The 24,577-nt window shown below is 36.3% G+C and overlaps 3 protein-coding genes across 10 annotated transcripts in view; 1 reads left to right on the top strand and 2 right to left on the bottom strand.

The window, feature by feature from the left end:
- Positions 1-5,317, top strand: part of LOC109037236 (RNA-binding Fox protein 1) — a 108,813-nt gene extending 103,496 nt beyond the window's left edge. For all 8 annotated transcript variants that reach the window (XM_019051804.2, XM_072303080.1, XM_072303082.1 and 5 more), the window contains one exon: positions 338-5,317. In XM_019051804.2, coding sequence (XP_018907349.1) covers positions 338-379 — 42 coding nt within the window. In that variant the 3' untranslated portion in view covers positions 380-5,317. The remainder of the gene's footprint in view (positions 1-337) is intronic.
- A 3,138-nt stretch (positions 5,318-8,455) lies between these two features.
- Positions 8,456-12,826, bottom strand: LOC109037255 (small ribosomal subunit protein eS17). Its single transcript, XM_019051838.2, has 4 exons — positions 12,674-12,826; positions 11,548-11,699; positions 10,213-10,384; positions 8,456-8,594 (listed from the first exon to the last, which is right to left on the bottom strand). The coding sequence occupies exons 1-4, from the start codon at positions 12,674-12,676 to the stop codon at positions 8,529-8,531; spliced, it is 393 nt and encodes a 130-aa protein (XP_018907383.1). The 5' UTR covers positions 12,677-12,826; the 3' UTR covers positions 8,456-8,528.
- Positions 12,827-14,036: 1,210 nt separating this feature from the next.
- On the bottom strand, positions 14,037-24,420 carry LOC109037251 (CDK5 regulatory subunit-associated protein 3). Its single transcript, XM_019051833.2, has 10 exons — positions 24,269-24,420; positions 23,220-23,394; positions 22,286-22,524; positions 21,353-21,614; positions 20,579-20,670; positions 20,036-20,089; positions 19,588-19,764; positions 18,392-18,570; positions 16,876-17,047; positions 14,037-15,031 (listed from the first exon to the last, which is right to left on the bottom strand). Exons 1-10 carry the CDS (start codon positions 24,269-24,271, stop codon positions 14,957-14,959), a joined length of 1,428 nt encoding a protein of 475 aa, XP_018907378.2. The 5' UTR covers positions 24,272-24,420; the 3' UTR covers positions 14,037-14,956.
- Positions 24,421-24,577: the final 157 nt, after the last annotated feature.

Genomic DNA, 24,577 nt, shown 5'->3' with positions numbered 1-24,577 from the left:
TGTGATTACCTGGAAAAGTCAGGGAAGTTAGTGAGCAGTATGTCAGCTCAACAATTTCAGCTGGTGCCATCGGAAGAAATATGAGCAACTTCCTAATGCACTTTCCTTGGATTAAAAGATTTACAAATTGTGACTTTGTCCATGGTTTCGTGAAAATTAGTGTAATTATAAGAAATGAACCGACAAGAGATTTTGATCGAAGGTCAGGGAATTCGGAACTTTAAAGCAATGAAAGTCAGAAATTTTGGAAACCGTGCAAATTTTTCATCTGATAGTTCTTTGTCATACCTTTCTTTTACCAAGTTAGTCTGATCTTAAAATGTTATGTTTGTTGCAGGCTGTGTATCGAAGTGGGTACAACCGGTTTACACCCTACTAAGGTCACAGGCGCAGGAAGCCAGAGCGCAACGTTGTTTTTTTTCTTTTTTTTTCCTTTTGTTGAGAATAGAGTACAAGTCGGTTCTATTATAGCACCTACCACGTCATCAATTACCCTTCCAATTTCTACAATTTTTGTTCATGTACATAAGATTTGTATTTGTAAGTGATCTTTGAATTATTAGTCAATAAGGATACTGTGAATGTGTTATTTTAAGTTTTTATCTTAACTGTTCAGGGACAATATCACATCCACCCTTGCGTCATTCCTCTCAACTTCCCCTCTCTTTTTCTTTTCTTTTTTTCGTTTGATGTTTATTTCTGTCCGAGATAAACAATTTCTCAACCTAGTGATAATTTTCATTTTTTGACACAAGCAAAATTCAATTATTTTACTGTAACAACCTTTAAATTCTCTTCCATAAGGTGGCTCTTCGAGTAGATAGTCATCATGAGAGCGATTTTTTCCTTCACTAAGTTGAATCCAAACCTGGAGATGACATTAACCCTCATTTGGTGGTCGCTAAATCAGTTTTACTTACTTTGCCCCTTCCTTTTTATTACATAATTGAGATGAATATATACGTACACTTGTATATACTTGTAAATTCCGATGGTGGAAGTGATAGTGGAGCTGTAAGACCTGCTATCTCAGAGAATGTAATTAGACAAACCGTAGGAAGATGGTCTCATGGTTCGTTTAATTTTCCCCTGTTGAATCTTTTATTAGACCCTCAGTCATCCAGGTCTTGAAGAGCATGCCTTGAGAATGATGCGCTCTCTTTGAAAGCTAGTCAATTCGTACCCTCAGTTGTACCGCTGAAACTTTTGCTCATGAAGAGTCAACTGTAATACGTCCTTAATTCCCAGCTTTCAGGGGTAGATTTAATCAACAGCTGCTGTGTGTGTTGAGTACTTTTTTTTTTTCTTCGGCGTCCACTAGTAGAAGCAGATTAAAGCGCTACTTCTATGCTTACCTTTCAAAGTGTTATCTTTCGATGTGGATTTTATCAGCGAAAATTCGGGGATTCGCAGTGTTAAATCTACCCCAGAATGAAAGAGTTTTTCCCCCATAATTCTGATCTTAATGTAATCAATCTTTTACTTGAGAATGCGTGAACATCCTCTAAGCTGAAACATGAATTTGAAAAACTTATACAAATTCACTGATGTTCTGTTGTCCGACAGTGAAGCACTTTTGAAGCCTGCTAAATTGAGTCAGTATGTCGGACCAATCCTCCCCTCCCCTTCCTTCTCGCATTAATTTGTCTTACGGAATCATAGAATCTCATTTGAGCTCCAAGATCTGCTTTGTATAATACTCATCAAACAACTTTTACCTTGTGATCTGTACATAATGACTTTTTAATTATTGGTAATGATAGTTGTATAGGTCGAGTCTCTCAGGGAAGAGACTCGCCATTCCTAAGCTTACTTTAACTATCTGTTAAGCGTAAAATGTTGGAATTTCTTTCAGTTCTCAAGTCTTCTATGAATTTTTCTAATTTTTTCATTTCTTTTCTCTGATAACACAATTGACCCTCTACATGCATTCATCTTTGTACAGTTTTTGCCATTGAAACATTTTTGTGTACTGTTCTTTTCTCTCTAGGGGCGTTTTGAATTTCTGTCACTCCAATTTTCACTCTTTTCCCCTTTTTTTCCAACTTCTCTCCACGATTTTTGGGATATTGAATGTTTTCCCCCCAGGAACACAAAATCAGGGCATCGTTTGGGATTTGATTTTGAATACCAAGCATTTCTTCTCCCTTCACATTGAGACGGAGTTGTTTTGAATCTTCTGTGTTGATTTTGTGCTTCAGGATCAGTCGAAAGATTAAAAAAAGTACCATCCTGAACTATGTAGAAATACAGGTTTTTCCTTCGGGAATGAAAAGTGAAGTGAGAGAAAACCCTTGATCAAATGGACTGTAGTTTCTCATGCCTCTATTTGATGACAGGTCTAACTGACATTGATAAAGGGACTCGATCACATTGTAACATCGCTAAGTTTCATTTGATGAAAAAAGTAATTAGTTGACTGGTGAAATGAACTTGGTAGTGATTTTGATTCATGAATCTTTGGTAAATTTCCTTCACGATTTGATAGAATTTTTCGAAACTTTTTGATGAAATACTTGCTCCGGTTCAGATTAATGAAGAAATAAGTTGTTTGGTAAAACTTTGCAGTATTGCAGTGTTGATCAGCCCCTCTTTTCGACCCTCTCTTTTTTTTAAAAAAAGGGGAGTATCTCAATCGCTGGTTTGATTGCAATTTTCAATTGAGCATGCGCGTGAGCTGCGATTAGAAATTGGATTTTTTTAAATTCTTCATTTTCTCTTTTTGCGTAAGTTTTTACCCATATTTTTTTATCCATATAGACATTTTTGTCCTATAGCAACTTGATTCACTCAGAATATGTAGTTTTTTTAAGAAGATATCGTACTTATAAATGAATTGAACTCAGGCTTTGATGATAAAAATCCCTGGGTAAATAGAGTGGTGAAGGGGGGTGGCAGAATTCTCAAATCGCTTTCAACCCTTTTTCACGAGGTGCAAATGAAGCACAAACTGAATGTCGTACGCACATATCTGATACAATATTATATTTAAACTAGTATAGTATAGTTTTTTAAATTATATTTTACTAAATCATGCTCTCTCTTAATTGTTTTATTTATTTATTTATTCATTCATTAATTGTTCATGTATCCTGCTCATAGTTTTTGTAAATGTTATTACCCAACATAATGAACACTATGTTTCATCTTACTTTATTATTTGTATCGATATTTTCTATTTTCCTTCGATGTGATGCATCTAACGGAGAGGCCTTAACTTCATATGATCAATATTATAAAGCAATTTTGGTCTATCGATATCTGGAAAGGAAGGCAAAGTGAACATTCCCCTACAAGAACGAATTACCTCTAAGTAAATCATTCTAAAATGTTGAAAGTTTGTTTTTTCAGTCGCATATTGCACCCTTCTCTTCTCAAAAAAAAACAAATTAGAATATTTTTTTCTCCAATTTTAATTGATATGTCGAGGAATTCTCAGCGTAATATCCGTGGACACGTCTTAAATGAGTCACCTATTACAGTAAGTTCCCTAAAGTTTCATTGGTAGATTTTAAACGGTAGAGTTTCTGTCTCAGTACCTTTTCCATCTTGGAAAACTATGAACTGCCTATTAATTTTACATGATTGACCTCAGCCTCATTTCGAAGTAAACGAGCTATTAAGAGGTGTCATTATTTTCCAATTGAAGGAACTCAAAATTTAATCTCAATTAAACGCATGAAAAATCTGACCCAAAGAGAGTTAGGTCAGAGAGCTTCTCCTCTCTCCTTCTTTGGTTTAAGGCCTTTTCCACCAGATGGATCACGTCCTCTCCGCTGTGTTTATTCTATGATAAGATGCAGTTATTCTATTGCACTCATATTGCTTTCATTTGAATAATCTCAGGTCTTATGTGCCTGCGACTTAGAAATTTATGGGATGTTTTCTGGTTTGAGGTATTTATCGGTTTCACAGTAAGTTGGCCTTTATTTTCATGCTGATAATCAATAAAATGTCGCATATCATGGGAGGAACAGCATTCTTGCAAAGTAATCTATAATAAAAAAAAATTTAATACAATGCTGCCCAAAATTGTGTGAGAAACTTTAGTGAGCTGCACAAGCAAGAATATTGAATAAAACTGCTTGTTTTTATACACTGTTGCATTGAACAGATCTTCAAGCTTTTGGCGAAAGCATTAAGCTCTTGAGGACTTATCCTGGAGTAAACACAGCATGTTCTTATTTCTTACAAGAATACCATTTTTGTTGTTGTTTCTTCCTTTCCATCTCCCATTTTTAATTTTTGTATATTGTAAGTTTTTCATCCAATCAAGTGGAACATTCATCCTTAACGGTTGATAATTTATAGAATATTGAGCATTAGTGTGCCCAAACTACCGGACTCAGTTCCACCCGGAACGACCTCGGAAAAACGTTTGTAATCAATATACTTAAGAAAATGCATCGTTCATCTAAAATATTGAACGGAACATCCTTTGAATCTCTCCACATTACGCTTATTTGATGACAGTATGACGCACAATCTCTGAAACTGAAAAGCCTGCTTCTTTGTATGAACTTACCCCTCATTTTGTCTTGAACAAATAATCTTTCTGCATCGTGTTGTTTCACTTAAATTCTGTCGCACAAGAATATTAGAAATATATTTTTACCTTTGGTTACTATACTTAAATGGAAGTCGCTGTCTTTCATGATAATCTTAAGTGTCGGCTATAGTTGGAACTTAATCGCATCACAATTCCAGAACGCTAAGTCTGTCTGTAGCCTAACCAGTTGAACGTACGAACAAAAACCCCTAGTTCTTAATTATCCAGAACAATTTAAGTGTTATAATTCATATTTGTTGATTTAGCCCCGTTTTTTGTTGCTCTAAATTGTAGATACCCTTCTTCTACCCTCATTCAGAAACCATAAGAAAAGGAAACTGTTTTTTCTTTCTTATTGATAGCGTGTTTATCGTGAGACTTTGTAATTTACTCTTCATGTATGAAGGACGTAATAGTTTTGATTGTTCTGAGTTGGTTTTATTTTAAAGCTTCGTTTGGCTGTTTGACTTGTTAATGTAATATCCGATAATTTTCTCAAAGCAAGTTCAACTTAAGTGCATCATTTTTATGAGCGCTCCATTTTCTTTTCAGTTTCTTATTCATTTTTTTAAAAAAAAATTTTATCTCTATTCTGCCACATCTTTCCATTATGAATTGTATCTTCCGGTGGCTTAGATTTTTTATGAAATATTAACTGGGGAAAGAGTCATGAATCATTTCAACTTGCTCCATCTTGAATCATTTGATTTTAAGAACTAAAGGATACCTCTTAGAATCTAGAAATAAAGTTCAGCTTCTGTTTTTAAACCGTTTTACCTTTATTTTTCCCATGTAATCAAAGTAATCATACCGGAAATCATCTACAATTGAACTTAATTTTGCAATTTGGAACTACAATTTCAGACTCAATTTAAAACCAAGAAATTGGAGTTCCAAAATGCTGAATGTAGCCCAATCGTAAGTTCAGCTCTTATCTAAACAATATGAAGGCGCATACGTCTTATCATCACCTCACAGAACAGGAAGTTACAAATTGGGCAGTGATTAGCACAAAGGAACCCAGTGGCATGGGTCGCGAGAGTGATGAAATAAGGATTTAACTTTATTTCCTTCATTACGAGAGTAGAGAGAAAAGAGTAAAACTTCAAATCAACTTCTCCCCCTATAAGTTATCTTTAAGGAACTTCAAAATTTTTATGAAGGTAAAGAAGCTTTCAGACAAGCTCAAAAATATCTGTCATTGAATTTTTTTAAAAATGCCATCTAGTTTTCTTTTTCTGAATATTGCCCAATTTTTCCTTCTAGTAAAGAGCACTGAGAAACAATAAAATTCATTTTATTTTGTTCGTCCGTGGAACACTAGGGGGTCACTCTCAATATTCTGCGACAGATTTCTGGGAAAGTAAGTACCGTTTACGCCTGCAGATAACCAGCACCCTAGATGTTAAGAGGGTTAAAAAAAATAAAAAAATTATAACCCACACACTTCCACGGTGGTCTGCTTAGCTTGCATTCTCAAGTAGCGCCCCATGGGTATGCAATTTCCACGAGTTTCACAGATTGCACCCTGATTTTTGAGTGATGAAATCGGGGTAAAGAGGTGCGGATTATCTGCGGGCGCATACGGTATTTAGTATCTATTACCTATCCGGATACTCCAGGAAATCAAATTGAATTACTGTGAGAGCCCTGACCCCATGGGCCTGTAGGGGCTGCAAGAGAAGCACCAGGCTTACTGAAGGGCTGGAAAATTTTGCCCAGTAACGGTTTACGAGATATTCGCATTTTTGCGATTGAGAAAACCTTCTCTTTTCATCATGATGAAAAATTGACCAGCACCAAAATGTTGAAAATTCAAGTTGATCCTAGGGGGCCCTGACCCCATGAGCCTCTAAGGGGTGCCAAAGAAATCTATGAAATGAAGAGGGCTGAAAAATTTTGTTTGTTCTTTTCTCCGACCAACAAGGAAGAAGATATGTATTTGCAATTTCCTGTTAAAGAAATGGATCCATTTTCATCTGAATGAAAAAATCGGCTCTCACCAGTACTTTTGAATTTTAAATCGATCTGGGAACTGCATTAAGTAATTTAGAAGTTCGGGAGGGTTAGAAAATGTCTTGCTGTGCTCTATGGTTAACGATTTAGGAGATACTTATTTTCCGTGATGAAGCTGGATCCTTTAACATGGTAAAGGGCATTTGAGGGTTGAGGAGGATTGAAGGATTTGTCCATTGTGCTCTTCTCAGCAATGCACGGCTCAGGAGCAAGGGACAAGATCAATCCATTCAGGTCAGTCATTTGGCATTGCCCAGGTCCGGTTTTGAGGCCCTACTGCACAATAATAGCTGGAATTTTAGATCCAGTGGATTTCTTTTTGGACCGATTTAGATCAAGCAGATCCTAAGCCATACGCTACAATCACACGCCGTATGTGGCTTGAATGTGGAAGTCATCGGCCCCGTGCCTGAATTTTGTTTGCTGCAAAATTCAGCAACGATTCTTACCGACCATCGGATAATGTCGGACTTGTCTGAACTATTCGAATAGATTTGCTACACATCTGGATGAAAATAACTCGAATTTGCGAAATTCCAGCTGTTGAGCGATGACTGTTGACTTCCATATTCAGTTGCCAAATTCAGCGTTTGATTGCGGCAATAGACTGATTCAGTGACAACATCATTCGTTATAATATCAAACTCTTGGTTCAAACCAACAAAAAATAACATGACCTCATGTGCGAATTCTACATTAGGTAATTGTATTGATTCATTAAAATTGAGTCATTGACCAGTCATAAATCAATTAAAGTCTGATAAACACGAGAACTTCTGACTGTAAGAAACACTTGGATGCACTTCACCACCATGGCGCAAAGGGCGCGAATCAGAAACAAGGTTCTGCGTTTGTTTACATTTGAACCAAGGATTCGATATTATATTGGATGACATAGCCGCTAAATCAGACTATCAGAGTACAATCCAACTGGAAAAAGGATCTTGAAAATGTGCAAGGTGGCTGACCTGTGTGAATTAGTCTTGGCTGGTAACGTTCCTTCACTGTTGCAACTACATATGAATTTATTTTTATTTGGCGTATAAAATGAATTGTGTTTAATAAGACAGTTTGAAATTCAAAGCAAAACCTCAGACCAACTATAAAGAACACATCCAGTACGTCTAAAAAAAACGAGTATCTAATGATACTAAACTCCGTGATTCCATAATCCATGATTTCTATTACAAAAAAATGAGAGAAAGTTGCACAGATAAATTGGAGTTGGCTTTTTCAGCAGAAAACATTTTATGTGAATGTCCCAGAGCAAAAGTAAAAAGGGCTTGATTCATTTCTGTACTAGTATCTTCAGTCTTGAATGCAACAAATTTTGAGCCCTGGGATGCAGAAAATTCCAAGCCTTCCACCAGATTCAATTAACTTTTCCTTTTCTCCACCAAGCTTCCTGGTAGCTTCCCTCAGAAGGCTTAAAAATTTAGAGAAAAAAGTTCCTTTCACCCCCTCAAATCAGACTTAGTCACCGCTAAAATGTGGTACTTCAAAAGATCTGTCAAAGTTCTCCATAATATCCCGTTTTCAAAGGGATTTCTCTGACTTTTCTTGTGGCGGTTTTCCCACTTCATACAACCATGCCGGATGTGGTTGGGAAGTTTCAGCACCCTTGCTTGTGCTCTGATGACAGATTGAAAGGTTAGAAGGTCAAAGTAGACTTAGGAAACTCAATGAAAAGGAAGCATTTTAAATTATTTTAACCTCTTCACAATACTTGTGGAGTGATGAACTTGAGAACCTTCCTAAAACTTTTTTAAACTGCAAACTTTGGAGTGTCATAACTTGGGTTCATTTTGACAATTTTAAGGTTTTTGGTGATGAGATGTTGGTGAAAAATACTCCTTGGGTTGTGGAAAGAAAACGCAATACACAGACAAATATCTTACAAAACAAGTGTAATCAATGTTAAAAAAAAGAAACAATCCTTACAACTAAAATCTTCACCCTCAATTCAAGGTCGTCGGAAATCGGTGAGTCTGGGTTGGATCAGCTGTAAACCACTGATGCTGTTAAATTCCTGTAACAAAAAAATACACACTTTTAGAATCAGCACACAAGGAAGTAATCTTACAATGAAAAGAATATTTGGCTTAAAAAAAAAGAACATAAATATACGCTTACCGACAAAAATTGAACTCTGCTGAATAATAACAGGTTTAGCTGCTAATTTATTCGTAAATAACATGACTCAGCTGAAGTTCTCAGAATCTGATACTCAGGTTGTACGAGTGACCGATCTGTGTGTATTATATATGACTTCTTAAAGAATGCGTTCAAAAGATCAACTATTTTTCCTTCTTGTGAAATGAAGTTTATTTGGTTTAATCAAAACTGTTCAGATGGACACTAGACTGATCATTATAATGCTTATAGAGCAAAATAAAACTTGAATAGAATCAGTAATTTTTCCATAAGATGAATAAGTACGCCCAGAAATTTTCACAAAGCTTTTATGGTATTAGAGAGGCTGTGCTGTGTTGCCAATTGTTGGAGGATAGGTTACTTGCCCTGGCTCATGATGATATAAACTTGATGAATAATAATGATAAGTTCAAGGAAAAACCACTTTCAAATTTTGGAAGGACTCTTTCTTTGTCACTGGAAAAAGTGCCTTGCTCCTTCTAACTGATGAACTTGAAATTGTCATGACTGGTATTCATATTTCAGTTTTTGGCGCCAAAATGTACTTAATACACTCTAACCAATATCTAAATTCGGAGTTCTAGAGCTTCAACTTTCTACAGAGGGTCACAAATTTCAAAATTGATTTCATTCAATGTTTGAATCTTGACAAGAGTCATGCATGAAATGCACCAAAATATTTCTTACCGACACATAAATGATTGCGACTAGGCCAAAGTTGGCACCTGAGAATTACCTGATAGCTAACTATGAAAACGCTGGAAATTTTTTAGATTGATATAAAAATCTATTAACAACCACTTTAACAGGATTCGTTTGGGTAGAGGCAAGCTGAGAAAATGTATCATCAGTTAGGGAAAGTCAGCTTGAAGACATGTGGTTCTCATTAAAAATTATTTCAGGTAAAATAAAATCATTTTGGCTCCTCAAAAGGATCAGGCTGGCTAAATTAGCCCTCACCTTCTCTGGCAGATTCTAACACTGAATTCATTCAAATTCAGAAAATCAAAGTGCAGAAAATTGCAAAATGTAGACTGCATACAGGCAAAATTTCAAACTTTCTTGACATGACTTGAGATACCTAGTATCAAAACCTGCAATATACAGTGTCTAAAAATTTGGAGATCGTTTTCATACTTGTAGTGAGAGCAGGTGCATTTACATTACTTTACAAGTATATACTCTCTCAATCATTTTCAACATTTTAAAGAGAAAAATATGACAGTATTTCACACAAAAAGTATTATGGATTACTCCTCTTAAACAATTAAACATCTTGAACCATCTACCAAAGTTTTAGGCGTCACAATGGAGATTGCTGATTATTACTGAAGGTGCCTCAACTATCCAATCTACCTGAATTTTCCCAAAGATGAGCAAGAGAAAGTAAGGGCTAACACTTCGGCAAATTTCCTCACAACCGAAGATTATTGTGAGGAAAATCAGAGGCTAAAATTCAGCATAGTCTTTGTGAAAGGAAAAAGAATACTCACAAATTCTTTCAACATCTCCTTAGTTTCAGGATCAACTTCGATGACGTCTTGCTCTAAAGCGGACACATCTGGGACGTAGTTGTCTCTTCTTTCTCTTTCCTCTTCTTGCAACTTGATTGAGATTCCTCTCACTTGACTGTGGCGAAGGCGTTTCATTAAGTGAGTGACAAATCTATAAAAATTATTAAGATGAAATTAAAAACTGAAGAACAGGGTGTCTACTAAAATAGGCTGGCCAAAAATCAGTGCTTGTACAGTGCTTCTTCACACACTTCCGTGAAATTCAGTGCCTCCTCGACAGAAAAATTCTGTACTTTTTCAGTACTTTCATTAGATGAAATTCGAGAAATTTCAAAAATGTGAATTTCTCGCTTAGATTGCAACAAAAATGACAAAAATTCCTGACCTTCTTGCAAAATTTCTACACTTTTTCAGTACTTCCGGACCGCCCTTAAAAAATCAGTACTATTTTTGGACTTTCCAGAAATTTCGGACTTGTAGACGCCTTGGAAGAAGAATGCAGGGTTTCCATTTTTTTTCAAATTTCAATTTCCTTGTTTCTTGGACAATTTGATCAGAAAATTACTCCCTACTAAGCACCGCATCCGTCCTAGAGGTGTAACTTGACCACTCTGCCAGGATTGGTCGCTGACAACTTTAAAAAGCTACCTTTGGCTTGTAAAACTAGGTATTGTCCACTTTTTCTAACTACAAAATACTTTTCTAAGAAAAATTGGGCTTGCCTGCTATTGTTAAAATGGATAAACTTTTCAAAAGCATATTTAACGGTCACTTTATGAGCACTTTTGACTGCTTCATTCAGATAAATAAAAATTTCCTTAATGTCAGAACTGCCATAAAATTGGTGATTCAGTCATTTATCTAAGAAATTCGCATGTGGTATTAAATGGACCACATTTTGCAATTTAGAACTATAAATTCTAGCCCGGTTTAAAAACAACGTATGTGCCATCAGTTTCCCTGTGCACATAAGTGTTTTTCCAGAAGAGCCAGAATTTATAGTTTCAAATTGCAAAATGCAGTCCAAATGTGGTTAGCAATCTGAAATTGAAACATGAAGAAAGGCTGCTTTTGGTTTCGACCTCTTTTGAGAGACCTTTTTTTTTTTGAATTCCAGTGTTAGCATCAAATACCCTAGATTTTCCCTCCAAATTCCATTCCCTGGGTTTTCCCTGTTTTCTCCACTAGTAGAAATCCCAATTACTGCATTCATAGCTACTGAGAACACATTAGCAGATAAGTTCGTATTGAATTAAAAATAATAGTGATATTCGCCTTCCATCACTTGAGAAAAGTTAGTATTGATGAAGTTACCCTGCAATTTTGTTTCTGAGCGATTTGGTTGGGATGACAGCAATTTCTTCGCAAACACGCTTGTTAGTGTGGAAGTCCAAGGTTAACTTGGTGTAGTACTTCTCAATGATGATACGAGATGCTCGTTTGACAGTCTTCGTCCTGACACGACCCTGAAGAACAAAAAAAATATGAGAATGGGACTCACTAAAAATAAGCGGATCGATACTTGGCATCGATACTCAATGATTTCGATCCTCAAACCCCAATATCGATGATACCGATTCTTCATCTGATTTTGCCATGAAGAAGGCCCTCACCTCTACTATGCCCTGAGACAAACGACGGAGTAATCAGGTTTCACAAGATGATTACTTGTGATAAAAATGTTAAAAGCTTGGTTCGATAACAGTTGTAAAGGGCTCATTATAGTTGACTAAGCAGGCGAATAAGGGCGGTTTCAAGAAGCGTAAATCAGGTGGAATTAAGCAGCCGACAGACTTACGCACCCTCCGAATTGTAGCATGATTAAGAAGTGGTAATGGTACTTCAGCTCGCTGCTTAGTGTCAATACCAGTATCGAGACTTCCTCGAGAATCGATATCCCTAAACCATTGCATATTATTTCACCAGCCCAATAACCGGCTCAAATGATAACGCCAAACAAGTTCCACCAGAGCAGTGAGCCGTAAGCCGCCATGACTGTGTGTTGACGAGTTGACGTACTTGAGCTCAGGAAATCGTGTACTTGACGTTAGCGGATGGTAATTAACATTGAGGCCTGATATTGATTAAGAACGCAACTTCAATCTTTCGGAACCTTTGTTACTTATTAATACTTCCTCCTGGGCCAATGAGGAACAGTGGCTGTTCAACCTGTCGAAGTGTAGGAGTCTACTTGGGTCCAGAGACTAATCCGAAATTTAGCCCTATTGTCGATCGAGGGTAATCTAATTCAAAATTGAATGATTTTTGGACCATTGGACCATTTTAGGATTCATCCAAAGATTGCGAAGCCTGATTCTGTCACACGTCGGAGAATTCCTAACCTCAAAACCGCAACTCAGATTGTTTGAATGCTTTTGAACGGTATGAGGTGCAAGATGGCTCAAAAAAGTAGAGACATGGGCAAATTGATAAAACTTACCATCTTAGCAGCTACACAAAATCGCCTTTTGGAGTGAAAAGACCAAACGAAACTTCTCACTCACGCGACACAAAATTCCAGCGAGTTTAGCGAGCAAGCAGCGACTAAAAAGAGACGGTCGATTGCAATCACCCAAGGCGGATAAAGAATGGTGGTCGCATTTCGTACCCTCTGGACGTCACACGGTATCGGGTACATCGGGTACATGGGCTGGCCGAGGCCGGGGGGGCCGACTCAACCTCGGATTGCACGGCAAAACCCGTACCCTCCTGACGTCACAACGCTTCAAGATGGCAGCCAAAATCGAAATGCGACCACCATTCTTTATCCGCCTTGGCAATCACCCATTTCGGCGCCATGTTGATGACGTACTAGTGGGACCACTAGTAGCGCGAAGTTTGAATTGAGACGTCTGGTGCGAATTGCGCGCAAGCATAGAGTCCCTTTATTACCCTACATAAGGGACCCCGGTATAAAGGGACTATATCTTGATGCACTCTTTAGTGACTCCATGAGCGAGAACAAATCAGAATTGGATTTTTTTTTAAGCCACTTTCCAGTGGCGTTAGGAGCAACGAAATCCAACACTCATCAATAACGCTGATTGCGCCAGCTGCGCTCAAAATGAATTTACAATACAACACACCTCCTTAAAGAGGTTGTTCCAAAAACGCCGATTCCCCCCTCCCCTGGATTTGGCCCAAAGTTTGCTCAAATGCTGTACTAAGTATCCCCAATGCTTGGGCAAAATTTCAGCCACCTCCGATAATCAGGGGTTACATTACATATATTAGATTAAGTTACACGCGCGTGGCATATCGGTGGCGCTCGAGCGAGGGAGACGATCACCCTGTATATCGCACGAATTTCGCGAACATTGTGAGAGGTCGATTTCCTATATATTGACACATTTCTTATACATTGCATGATTTTCGCATGATATACCAATTTTGAAGTCTATTTCCTATATATTAGCACATTTCTTATATATTGCGACAGTTTTGTCTTTATATTTCAAAGTTTCCTATAGGTATATCTTGAATATTTCATACATTACATCATTTCTCATATATTGCCAATATTCGTATCTTTAGTTACTAACAGCCCCTCAGACAGTGATTCCGAATCAATTCCTCCAACTTCTTGAATTTTTTGTGACCGAATCATTTCTGATACTTTATTTCAGTCAATGAAATGATTGCACATAACCTTTGTAGTACAATGAACTATGTGATTAATTTTTTCAGTTTTCCAAAATCTACCATCGGCAAATAATGGCATTAACAAAATTTTTAACAGAAAGCCCTTAAGCGCGAATATCAACAGTACATACTTGGACAAAATGATTGAACAACAAATTGGGTTTGATTTTTAATGAAAAATAAATATATTACAATAAAAACTTAACTTTCTTACTGTACATACACCTACTGCAATTAAATGAAACATTAAAAGGACAACATCAAACTTCAAGATTACCGGAAAATCAAATTAAATTGAGAATTTTAGCAGTTCAAAGACAAAGTAATATCATAGATCATGAAGGAACCGAGTGTTTGGTAAGTAAATAACAGCAGATCTGAAAGGTGTTGGTTTGCAACCTTTCATAAATCCATCTTAATTTAATAATTTGGATCGTGGTAAGCACAAAGGAACCAAGCCTCATCAGCTATTGCCAAATTTCATGGAGCAATTTAATTTTATACATGAGAATGGTTGTGCGGATTTTTGTGCAAATTTTAGTGAATTTTTTAATAGTATGAAGAAAATTCCTTGGAATTTTCAAAGGGATCCGCACAAACGTTCTTTCATAAAAAATTACATTGCTCAGTTAAATTTGACAATAGCTCATAAGGCTTGGTTCCTTTCTGTTAAACACGGTCCATTTTATGAATTGCAATTAAATTTGTAGACTTCTATCAAAATTAAAATTGGTTTCATTGCCGCATGGTGGTTTGATGAATAATACATTTCTGAAGCTTTTTCATGCTCATCACCTCATTCATACCACATCAGCCTGATGTTAGTGTTCACATTTCGGTCACCTAAATCAAAACAGTTAATACTTGGTTGGTGATCAATTGTAGCCCTTTAAAAAATTAACCCGTTTTTAAGAATCAATAACCTAATGAAAAAAATTGGCTCATTGCGGTCATGGAAAAAGTCAGATGTAAAATGTTACATATCTTCAGTTGTGGTTCTACGGCATGTTCCACGCTGGCACTGTCATTAAGTTTCTTTAATTTTTTAAAGAATATCTTTCAGTGTTGCTTCGAAATTAAATCAATTATTGACTTGCACTCCACCCATCAAGTTGACAGGTCGATCTTTGTACTTCTTTGAGATGTCAGCAGCAATCTAGAAAAAGTCGGAAAAAATTGAAATAAAAACCACAGAGAGCATAAAATAATCAAATTAAGTCTTGAAGAGATATATTTAATGGCAAAGAAATACTCAACATCGCAATATATTTTGCAAAGATGAAATTATTACTGAAGTCATAAAAAAGGTAATTTACCTACGAACTTCTGAAGCTTGCTTGATGGATTTACAATATTTTTTTTTTTTAACTGACTTCTGAGAATCAACAAGATATATGCACCGTTTCTATGAATAATCTTGTAAGGACATAACTCATTGACGATCAGAGCCTATGTTTTGTTGGCTGTAGTCGGCCAATATTCCAGTGAACAAAGCCTTGAAATCAGTGGGCTCGCGTAGTCGCCCAGAGAGTATCTGCTGTACTTGAGGGCTTTTCAAGCCTACAGTGAAACAAACGTAGCTGGTAATGTAGCATCGCGTCCATGATATTGGACTCCATGCTCACCTATATGGTATTCGGTTTTTTATCACATCCAAGATCTTGGACTCCATGCTCACTTTAATGAGGGATAATTTTTTTAGAAAAATCGAAGTGAGCATAGCATCCAAAATTGTGGGATGCAGGTATTCTCTGACAACACACGAACATATGGTCCAAAAATTTATTAAGACAAGTTTTGTAAAATAAAGACGGACAAATGTGTTTTCGTATAAGAATTGTGCATTGCTTAGGTTAGGTTAGGTCAGGTCAGGTTAGGTTAGGTTAGGTTAGGTTAGGTTAGGTTAGGTTAGGTTAGGTTAGTTCAAGTTAGATTAGATAAGAGAAGTATACGATTTTCTATCATGATGAACTTTAACACTAAGAATTGTCTATACTTGCTATTGGACTCCATGCTCAAGCAAAGAAGTGAGAAGTTTAGCGATGAGCATGGAGTCCAAGATCTTAGACGAGATGAGCAGGCAAGTTTATCAAGGGTGAGCATGGAGTCCAATATCATGGACGCGATGCTACATAATCACGTAGCTACATGTGCCTAAAATCGACTGAACGATTAGCTGCATTAGTTTTGTTTCAGTCTTGGCGGGAAGTTTAAACAGGGTTCTAATTTTACAATAACTGATTCTTCTTGGACCTTCTTTCACCCTAGGCAAATTTTCCGCCGAGACTGAAATGAAACCAACTCAACCAAGCATTTCTTCAATTTCGGTTGGTCTGTATTGGAAGAACATGCCTGACATTGTCTCAAGCTGTCTGTAACTTGCGCAAGGCTAGTCGACAAAATTTGGTTCCAAAAACTGTGCCCCTACCCTAATTGAGGGTATAACAATATATTGACAACTAAAAGTGCAAAACCACGAACTTCCATTGCAGTTTTTGAAAATCTCTGTTCCTACTAAATTTTTCCAAAGAGAAACAAGGCGACTATATAGCTTGAAGTTTACAAGGAATATTCTGCTAACAGAGGGGAAAATTAAGAAAGTTTTCAAGAAATTAAGGTGACTAGTTTTCCAATGAAGAATAAAGTATGACTTTGCACTTGGCCCATTGATAGAGGGTTCACTGCCGAGTGTGATCTGCTAATGAGGTCTAATAAGGCTCAAACCGGTATAGATCTCTTGGCGTGACTCCAACTTAATATTCCATTGCAAACTGCCTGAGCTGAACACTCTCCCCCTTCAGTCTCGTACTGGTGCGCATTAGAGTTCTAAAAATTTATTTTTGACTCTAATTTTAATTTTTGGTATTTCTTGGCTTTGATTCCCCGCGAAATGGTGTGGACCCAGCACCATTTCTCCACCTTGTTACATACAGTTTCGGACCACTTCTTAGTGTTTAATTTTTTCCCATTGATAGAATAACATGATAATATTACACCCACCTCAACTTGTAAGTCCCTTGTCTTTTGATTGATCAACGCTAATTTCGCCTTCAGTTTCAGTTCCTCTTGGGCTGCCTCTCTCGACTTCCGTTGCAGTTCCTCCTCGAGGGTTTTAGCTTTTTCAATGACATTCTTTTTGTTCTTCAATAGTTTCACAAAATTCTCTACATACCTGAAAAGAAAAATTGGATTTTCATCGAGATTAGAATACAAGGGTTGTCCAGAAAGAGAGTTGACCTATTTCTAACCTTGGTTTCTTGATGCACTACAAAATTTTAACTTTGTTTTCGTAAAATTTTGAAAAATAAGGTGTTTTTAAACCTTCCTCTTCTCCACACGAGTCAAATATTTCACAGTGCACGATTAGCGTCATGAGCTGCTGTGTGTACTGATTATTGCAAGCAAGTGACTTACGGACAGTTGAACTTCATGTAAAACACATCAGGACTCATTATATTTCTGAACAATGGGCCTGTTGCAAACTTTTGCTAGAGCAAAAATAAGAGTTGTTTCTTACAGAAAATGTCAATGAGAAAGTCTGAAATGCACTCCTGATTTCACAATCTGCGTAAGAAATTTTAGTTTTTTTTTGAGCTTCCTACTTTAAAAACGATACCACAGCAAACATTTCGTTTAAGGAGTCGTTCCATTCAACCCTTGCGCACCAGAATGTTTTGCAACACTCAACATAATCCACGCTATAAAGACGGATCTTTATCAACGCGAGGAAAACGTGAATGTAAACACGCTAGGTTGTTAACAAATGGTTAGAATCTCGTCTCGGCACAAGAGTTTTGGCCAGTTTTGGCGGATTGGCGTCGGTCATGTTGAATTTGGTGGGCAGGAAGAAACAACTCCTCTGACAAAATGTTCACCAGTACCATAGTACCGTTAGTGAACATTGACTTATAACACAATCTAGACCGCGCACTAGGCCCGGCTTTCGGCGGGGAGGTAAGACAGCTAGGGGGTAAATCAAGGTAAAGACGCGCCTTCAGCTTAGTTGATACAGCCGGATATACAAAGCGCACCAGGCAACAGCACAGGCAAGACTGGCATTTCCATTGTCTCGGTACGAATTGCAATCCGGGTTGCCTCTCGTCTCGCTGAAATTTCCTAATGTGCAGTCTAGATTATATTGTACGTCAATGTTTGTGAAGCAGGAAGCTCAAAAAAACGCAAATTTCTTACATAGATTTTGACGTTAGGAGAGCATTTCAGACTTCGTTGATGCGCTCATCGTGATTTTTGAGCCATTTTCTATGAGAACCAACTCATATTTTTGCTCTAGCAAATGTTTGCTGCAGGCCCATTACAGGATTGAAACATTTAATTTGTTATCAGTTGTATCACATCAAAAGTATCTGAAAGTGTTATTATTAACTCTTCTTTACCGGCTGAGTTGTTCACATTATACAGCCCTTTTTAGGAATGACTTCGTCTCTAAGAGATTTTTCCAGCTATGGACAAGATAGAGAAATAATTTGCTGGAGCCTTATAAAAATGAAATACTCACTTTGGAAGATGTTTCACGTTATGGAGATGCTCAGTAGTTTTGTCTGTGAGCAACTTCTGTACAGTGATAACAGCATCGAGCATATATTTGACGTTTTCTGGCGTTTCACTAACATCACTGATCAGGCCTCCATCATCCGATTTCATTTCGTGTAACCGCATTTTCAAAAAAGATTCAAGCTGTTAAATACAGAGAGGAGTTATTCGTCTCTCAAAAAAACTAATAAAAATATTTTAGGATAGATTCACACACTGAAGTGCCTACAGGCTGTAAAAAACTTAAAATTCTCCCACTACTTTAAGTTTTGTAAAATCAAACATATCACGCAACACAAGATCTCCTAATTTTTTGACATGTGATCCACTACTGCATAAAAAAATTGGCAGTAAAATATAGAATAGACATAAAATTTTCCAATTTCTTTCCTAAACTCACTTTCTTCAAAACTTTTGTTTTACCATAAAAATTTCAGGTGTCAAGAAAATGCTTCTTAATGCAATGATTTTCTGGATTTCCTAAAGGCAGAGAAAGTTTTCTATGGTGATGGAATTTCTTTCAATATGTTGAGTATAATTTTTTAGTTAGTTTCTACCTCGTTAAAGAAGAACATTATGGATTCAAAAAGTCTATATCCTTCCTATTTTTTAGATATCCTTTCTTCGTTGAGAGCCCTTATTTTCTTAAATTTTTAAATTTCCACAAAAGGATTTTTCCTTTTTTCTTTAATCATTCTTTTCTTAGGATTCATGATTAATATTGATATTATATAACCAGTAGCCAGGCGTCGATGATCGATTATCGATATTTTCCCACTTGAAGCTATGGTAAAAGATCGATTATCAAGGTGTTCGTTACGAACACTCTGATTATCAATCCTTTTCCCTAGGTTTAAATGGTAGATCAATCAATATATCGCAAAGCACGCCACGCCACTGCACACAACCCTTGTGTCAAGCAGTCAAGAAGCTTCTTAACCTTGCAGAAAACTGTAAAAATCTTGGAAAAATTCTAGTAACCAAGCTGGAAAGGGGTTGATTTTCGCCATAAAGAAGGTAACAAAATATTAATGGACTGCAAGAAACTTAATTCTTTTTTAAAAAGCCTGCAGAACATCTCACAATTTCTTATTCCAAATCAGAATTAAAGCCCTATTAGCCTCGCGTTAGATAAAGTAAACAGGGTTAATGGTAACTTACCTCCATAATTTCATTTAAAAATTGATTCCTAGTTTTCGGATTGTCTAGAACTGTTAGTGCCTCCTCCCCTCGAGCTACTTTGTCTTTAGATTTTTCTACGTCTATACCACTATCATCTGGCATAAGAACATCTGACTGATTGGGGTCTGCTTCAACTGATATTCCGTAGTCGATTTCCTGAAAATTATTTTGCCTGATTAGTACAACATTATGCACATTTGTGTGTGTTGGAGTTCATTATTTCATTATTTACATGTTTGAAAATCATCTCAAAAGTAAATTTAGCAGACTGACTTAACAATTGAAAGAAAGAAAAAGAATTGGATGAATCGTGTTAATTTTGCTACACAATAAAAGATATTCATCTAGGGTATAAAATAATTTATGAAATTCATATTCACATACATGCCTTTAAAAAAAAAAATTTAAGAGATGAAGAAAAACTTACGTCTGTGAATGTGTCATCTCCCCAATCGATACCTCCACCATCGTCCTCTTCATTCTGAAAAGTAAAGCAAAACAATCTTTGGGATAGTTCATAAAAAAGTAATAGTTCAACGAATCCGAGCACGATATCATTAGTTTCATATCGTAAAATTTTTCTCCTTGTCCCTACAGTTTTATCCATCCCAGACACTGACATGTTAGAGGAGATAATGTTGGTGACTTCATCTACTGTTATCTCTAAAAGTGAACAGAGAATAGGTAAAGTGAGATAAAGAGAGAGAAGAATGACAGAAAAGAGTCATTAGTCTAAAAAATTTGGAAAAAGGGGGAAAAATGAGAAATCTCTGGATTGCGTGATGTGTGATCATAATTTGAATTTTTTAAAACCTCTTAAGCTGTTCAAAACCTGCGACCTGCAGGACGCACTTTGTCTAAAAGGTTAAAAAGTTTAGCCTCCCTATGGAGACCAAAGTAGAGAGTAAAGGAACATTAGGTATGATTTTAAAGATTCTTCAAGTATTTCAAATATCTGTAATATTCTTACATTTTCTTCTACAACGATATTTGTTTCGATCCCTTCGATCCTACTGGGAGCTTCATCATACTGCCATTCGTAAGTTGTAGCATTGCCTCGATCTAAAAAAAAAGAGAGATATTAGACGGTCTGAGGCTGGAAACAATTTTAAGGGCTAAAAAGTACATTGGTGATTACAATAAGGGCATCTGGAAGCAAACGTACTGCATGATGGCCACAGTTGGTAGGAAACGTGTTAAACAAAATTAGACCATAGATAAGAGCATTAATTGCAGAATTAGTATTCAATATTTGAACGCGTTACTTGAAGAGGGGCATGACCTCCAAACGTCAAATTCTAGGAGAACATGAAAAAAACTTGATTTCTTCAAAAATTCTTCTAATTTCTATTCAAAACATTGACAATCCTTTACATGCCATCTGTAATAAAATCACTGTCACACAAGCAGGGTTGAAGAAACTGGGTAAGAAATAAAACATTTTGAAAGTTTGGTGAATACGTCCTTCTTCCACTAAACCGTTTCACGCTCAGTACTGCCATTTGAACTGAACTAGGCACATTTTTCATTCGATTAAAAGGTCAAATTTGAGACAAATATTTTGACAGTGGAAAAAGATGTTGAACTTGATCTCTGAAACTGAGTCTCACAGAGAAATTAAACTTTAAACTTTTTTTTTTTCGGTTCCATTTTGATGTCTTTTGGTTCTCTCGTATGAACTTATGATCAAATGGGTTGGTAAAATCAGCATTTTCCACATTGTGCAATTGAAAAACATACAAACCTGCTACAAAATTTATCAGGGTTACTGATACTTTCATTTCCATATTTTCCTCTACAAATTTGGTGTAAAAAGACACGGCAGGTAATACTGACTTCACTTTCGAGGCTATTCTGTCATAGATTTCTGGCAGGGTTTTAATTCTTTCCGAGAGATCCTGCTGAATGTTATCACTCTGTATTCCAAGTTGTTTCTTAAGGTTGTTGATTTCATTCTGTGCACTTTTTGCTGTTTTCGCATGTTGTGCTTCTTTCTTTTCACATTCCTGAGACATGATAAAAAAAGGTTTATTTTATTTATTTTGCAAATTTTTGTACATAGACACAGGCAGTTATCGTACACGTCACATTAACATAAATTTGATACTTAAATCTTATGTTAACAATATTACATCTAAATCACTATGCATTAATTTGTTACATCGTGATCGAAGAAATCGTCTACAGAGTAGACGGTCAAAAATAGGTCAAAAATAAAAATAAAAATAAAACAAAAAACAAAAAACTTTTTTTCAAATGTTAGCACAAGAGATAGGGTTGCAACAGACTTTAGAGTATGTATGGAATTTCCCAGTCATATTTTGGTAAAATTCCTTAACAACTGAAAACATGCCATACGGTTATAGAGACATAATTTGAAATAAATTTCAGGCACATTTTTTTGTTCGAAACCACAAACCCATTCTAGAAAGCAAATAATGATAACTCAATAATTTTGTCCTGCCACTTCTGTCATTTTCCTTGACATTCCCAGCTTTTCCGTGGCTATTTGAAATTCCCTGACATCTCCTGGTTTCCCCTGTCTTCCCTGACTTTGGCAACCCTGCTTTAAAGTGGGTGTACTTAAAATTTTCAAATGCTAACACGGAAGGATATTTTTCATGGCAAGGGGCAGGAATGGTAGAGAACATAAAGAAAAGATTAAATACAAGCTTACTTGCTGAGTTTGTTGGCATTTAGATATTTGCTTTTTGAGAGCTGGAATTTCGTACTTAATATTCCTAATCAGTAGATTACTGGCCTCTGCTAAGTAAATATTATCTTTTTGATACAGCCTAACTATTTCCTGCCAATCCTTCATTCTCTTAGATCCATAGCTACCAAAGAAACTCTTTGTGTCGGCTTCCGTCTCCTTCAGTATCTCAATTATTCGCAGGCAGTGGAAGTAATTTATATCTGAAACAAAACCAAGTTACATTTTATACTTTGGCAAGGTAAATCACTGTAAAAACTAAATTTCACCATCAAAGGGGAAAAAGGACCTTAAACAAAGGACTTGAAACCGAAACAGGTCGATGGCGAGACTGCAGGAGCATTTTTCTTGTTTAGGGTGTAATAAAATCTCCACTCACATCTTATGTTGTAAAAGGAGAACAGACAAAAGCTACTGCTTGAAACTTTTGCAAAATATTTTTCACACAGAGAAGAAAAATCTGAAAAGTTTTCAGAGATGTCATTGAGCACTTTTCGATTTAAAAAATAAGGCATCATAGGAATTAGGAGGTCTGCAATGCCGCACTTAAGATACAAGTTTCACCATCGGCATGTCTTGGTGGAATAGAGGGATGAACCACTGAAGAGATAGATATTTGCACTTATCTTTGCGGAAAAAATGCCTGAAAAATTTTAATAAAAAAAAAATGTTGAGAGCTTGGAAGAGTTTGAAATTCACAGTTAATAAAAAAAATAGTTTCGGGGAAAGCTATTAGAAGACTGAGCCTGCCATTTCTTAAAATTTTTGAACTTTTAGGGGTTTAATTTGGGTTACCTACTGTAATTGATGTTATTACTAGATGATACCTAGTCGAGTCAAACTCCTTGAATGTGAAGATGATATTTAAAAAAAAAAAGCAAATGAGGAGGAAACTTACAAGTGCCAGAAAGGAGCTGAATGATGCCTTCATGAGCTGGCATGTCCTGAATGGCAGCATTTATTTTTTCTCTAATAATAATCACATTTTTTGCCCAATCATTATTACAATGTCTTCGACTGACTAACCAGTCCAGCAATTTAGCGATGTGGATATCAATGGGAATGAATTGTTCCTGGAAAAAAACAAAAAGAAATTAAATTTTAAAAAAAAGCTCACTTGAAAAAATGAGGCATGTAGTAGATTTGATTTCAACGATTGTCGCCAGCACTTTGCACCACGCCATTCCTTTTTTCTCACACTTGTTCTTCAATAACTTGAAGTGATGTCCAATTCTGAGAATTTCATCTATCATACATGTTTTGCTATAATCTAGGTATTAGACCAGAGACATGTACTAAATTGAGTAGTGGGGGACGTGGGATATCTTATCTCTCTAAGTTCCATATCTCAATATTTTTGGAAATTGTTCATGGTTCAAAGTGACCTTCTGAATGAACCTGTCTGTAGTAGTGCCACTGAAAGTTAGCAGTTGTTTTTCTTGGCTGGCTTGCGTCATGAACCTCTTTAAGCATTTGTTGCACAGGTATATCTCCGCTTACCATTACTCTTCGACTTTGAGAGCCTGGGTCCTTAATATTGGCGTTAAACCGCAGGCAAACAAACTTAAAATGACGGTCTGACCAGGTAGTTACTCTCCTGATACATTTTACATGCATTCGGTGTCTAATGATTCAGCTGAACATTTGATATGAGAGGTTTGTACTGATATCGCAATACTCCGTACGTAATCAATATCTTTTGACCTGATTTTGATCTGGTAACTGGAGGGGTATATGAAACATAACATAGCATCCTCGACTTTGACGATTGATCCCAGATTAGAAAAAGATTTTATTTTATCACCCATATTGGTGTCTGCATAACCTATAAAACTTATATGATTGAAAGCGGCGGGTAGAGAAAATATTATTTAAATTAATAGTTACCTAAAAATTAAATTATGCTTAGTATTATTAAAAAACTGATGATACTAGGAGAGAACTTACCATGGTTTAAAAAACTTCATGAGCTGATTAAAACGAAAAATGACCACGTTTCACTAACGGCTACTTGTTCGCAAAGCTTACAACATAAACATCAACAGAAAACAGCTGTTCATAAAAAACTTTTAATGTTGCCAAATTATCTACAGCAAAAAATTTAACTCCTAAACTTTTGACTATCACTACAGAGAGGAATAAGGTTCTTTTGGTGATTTTAAAGACTCTAAGCAACTTAACATATTTAATCAAAAAATTGAATCACGTGAATGGTTCATAAAAAATGTTGTCCTCGAGATGTAAATTTGACAACAG

This window comes from Bemisia tabaci, chromosome 8 (genome assembly GCF_918797505.1).
Source record: "Bemisia tabaci chromosome 8, PGI_BMITA_v3".
NCBI lineage: Eukaryota > Metazoa > Arthropoda > Insecta > Hemiptera > Aleyrodidae > Bemisia > Bemisia tabaci.
Note: the sequence above shows the minus strand (reverse complement) of the source record. Positions and strands in the feature narration are given on the sequence as shown.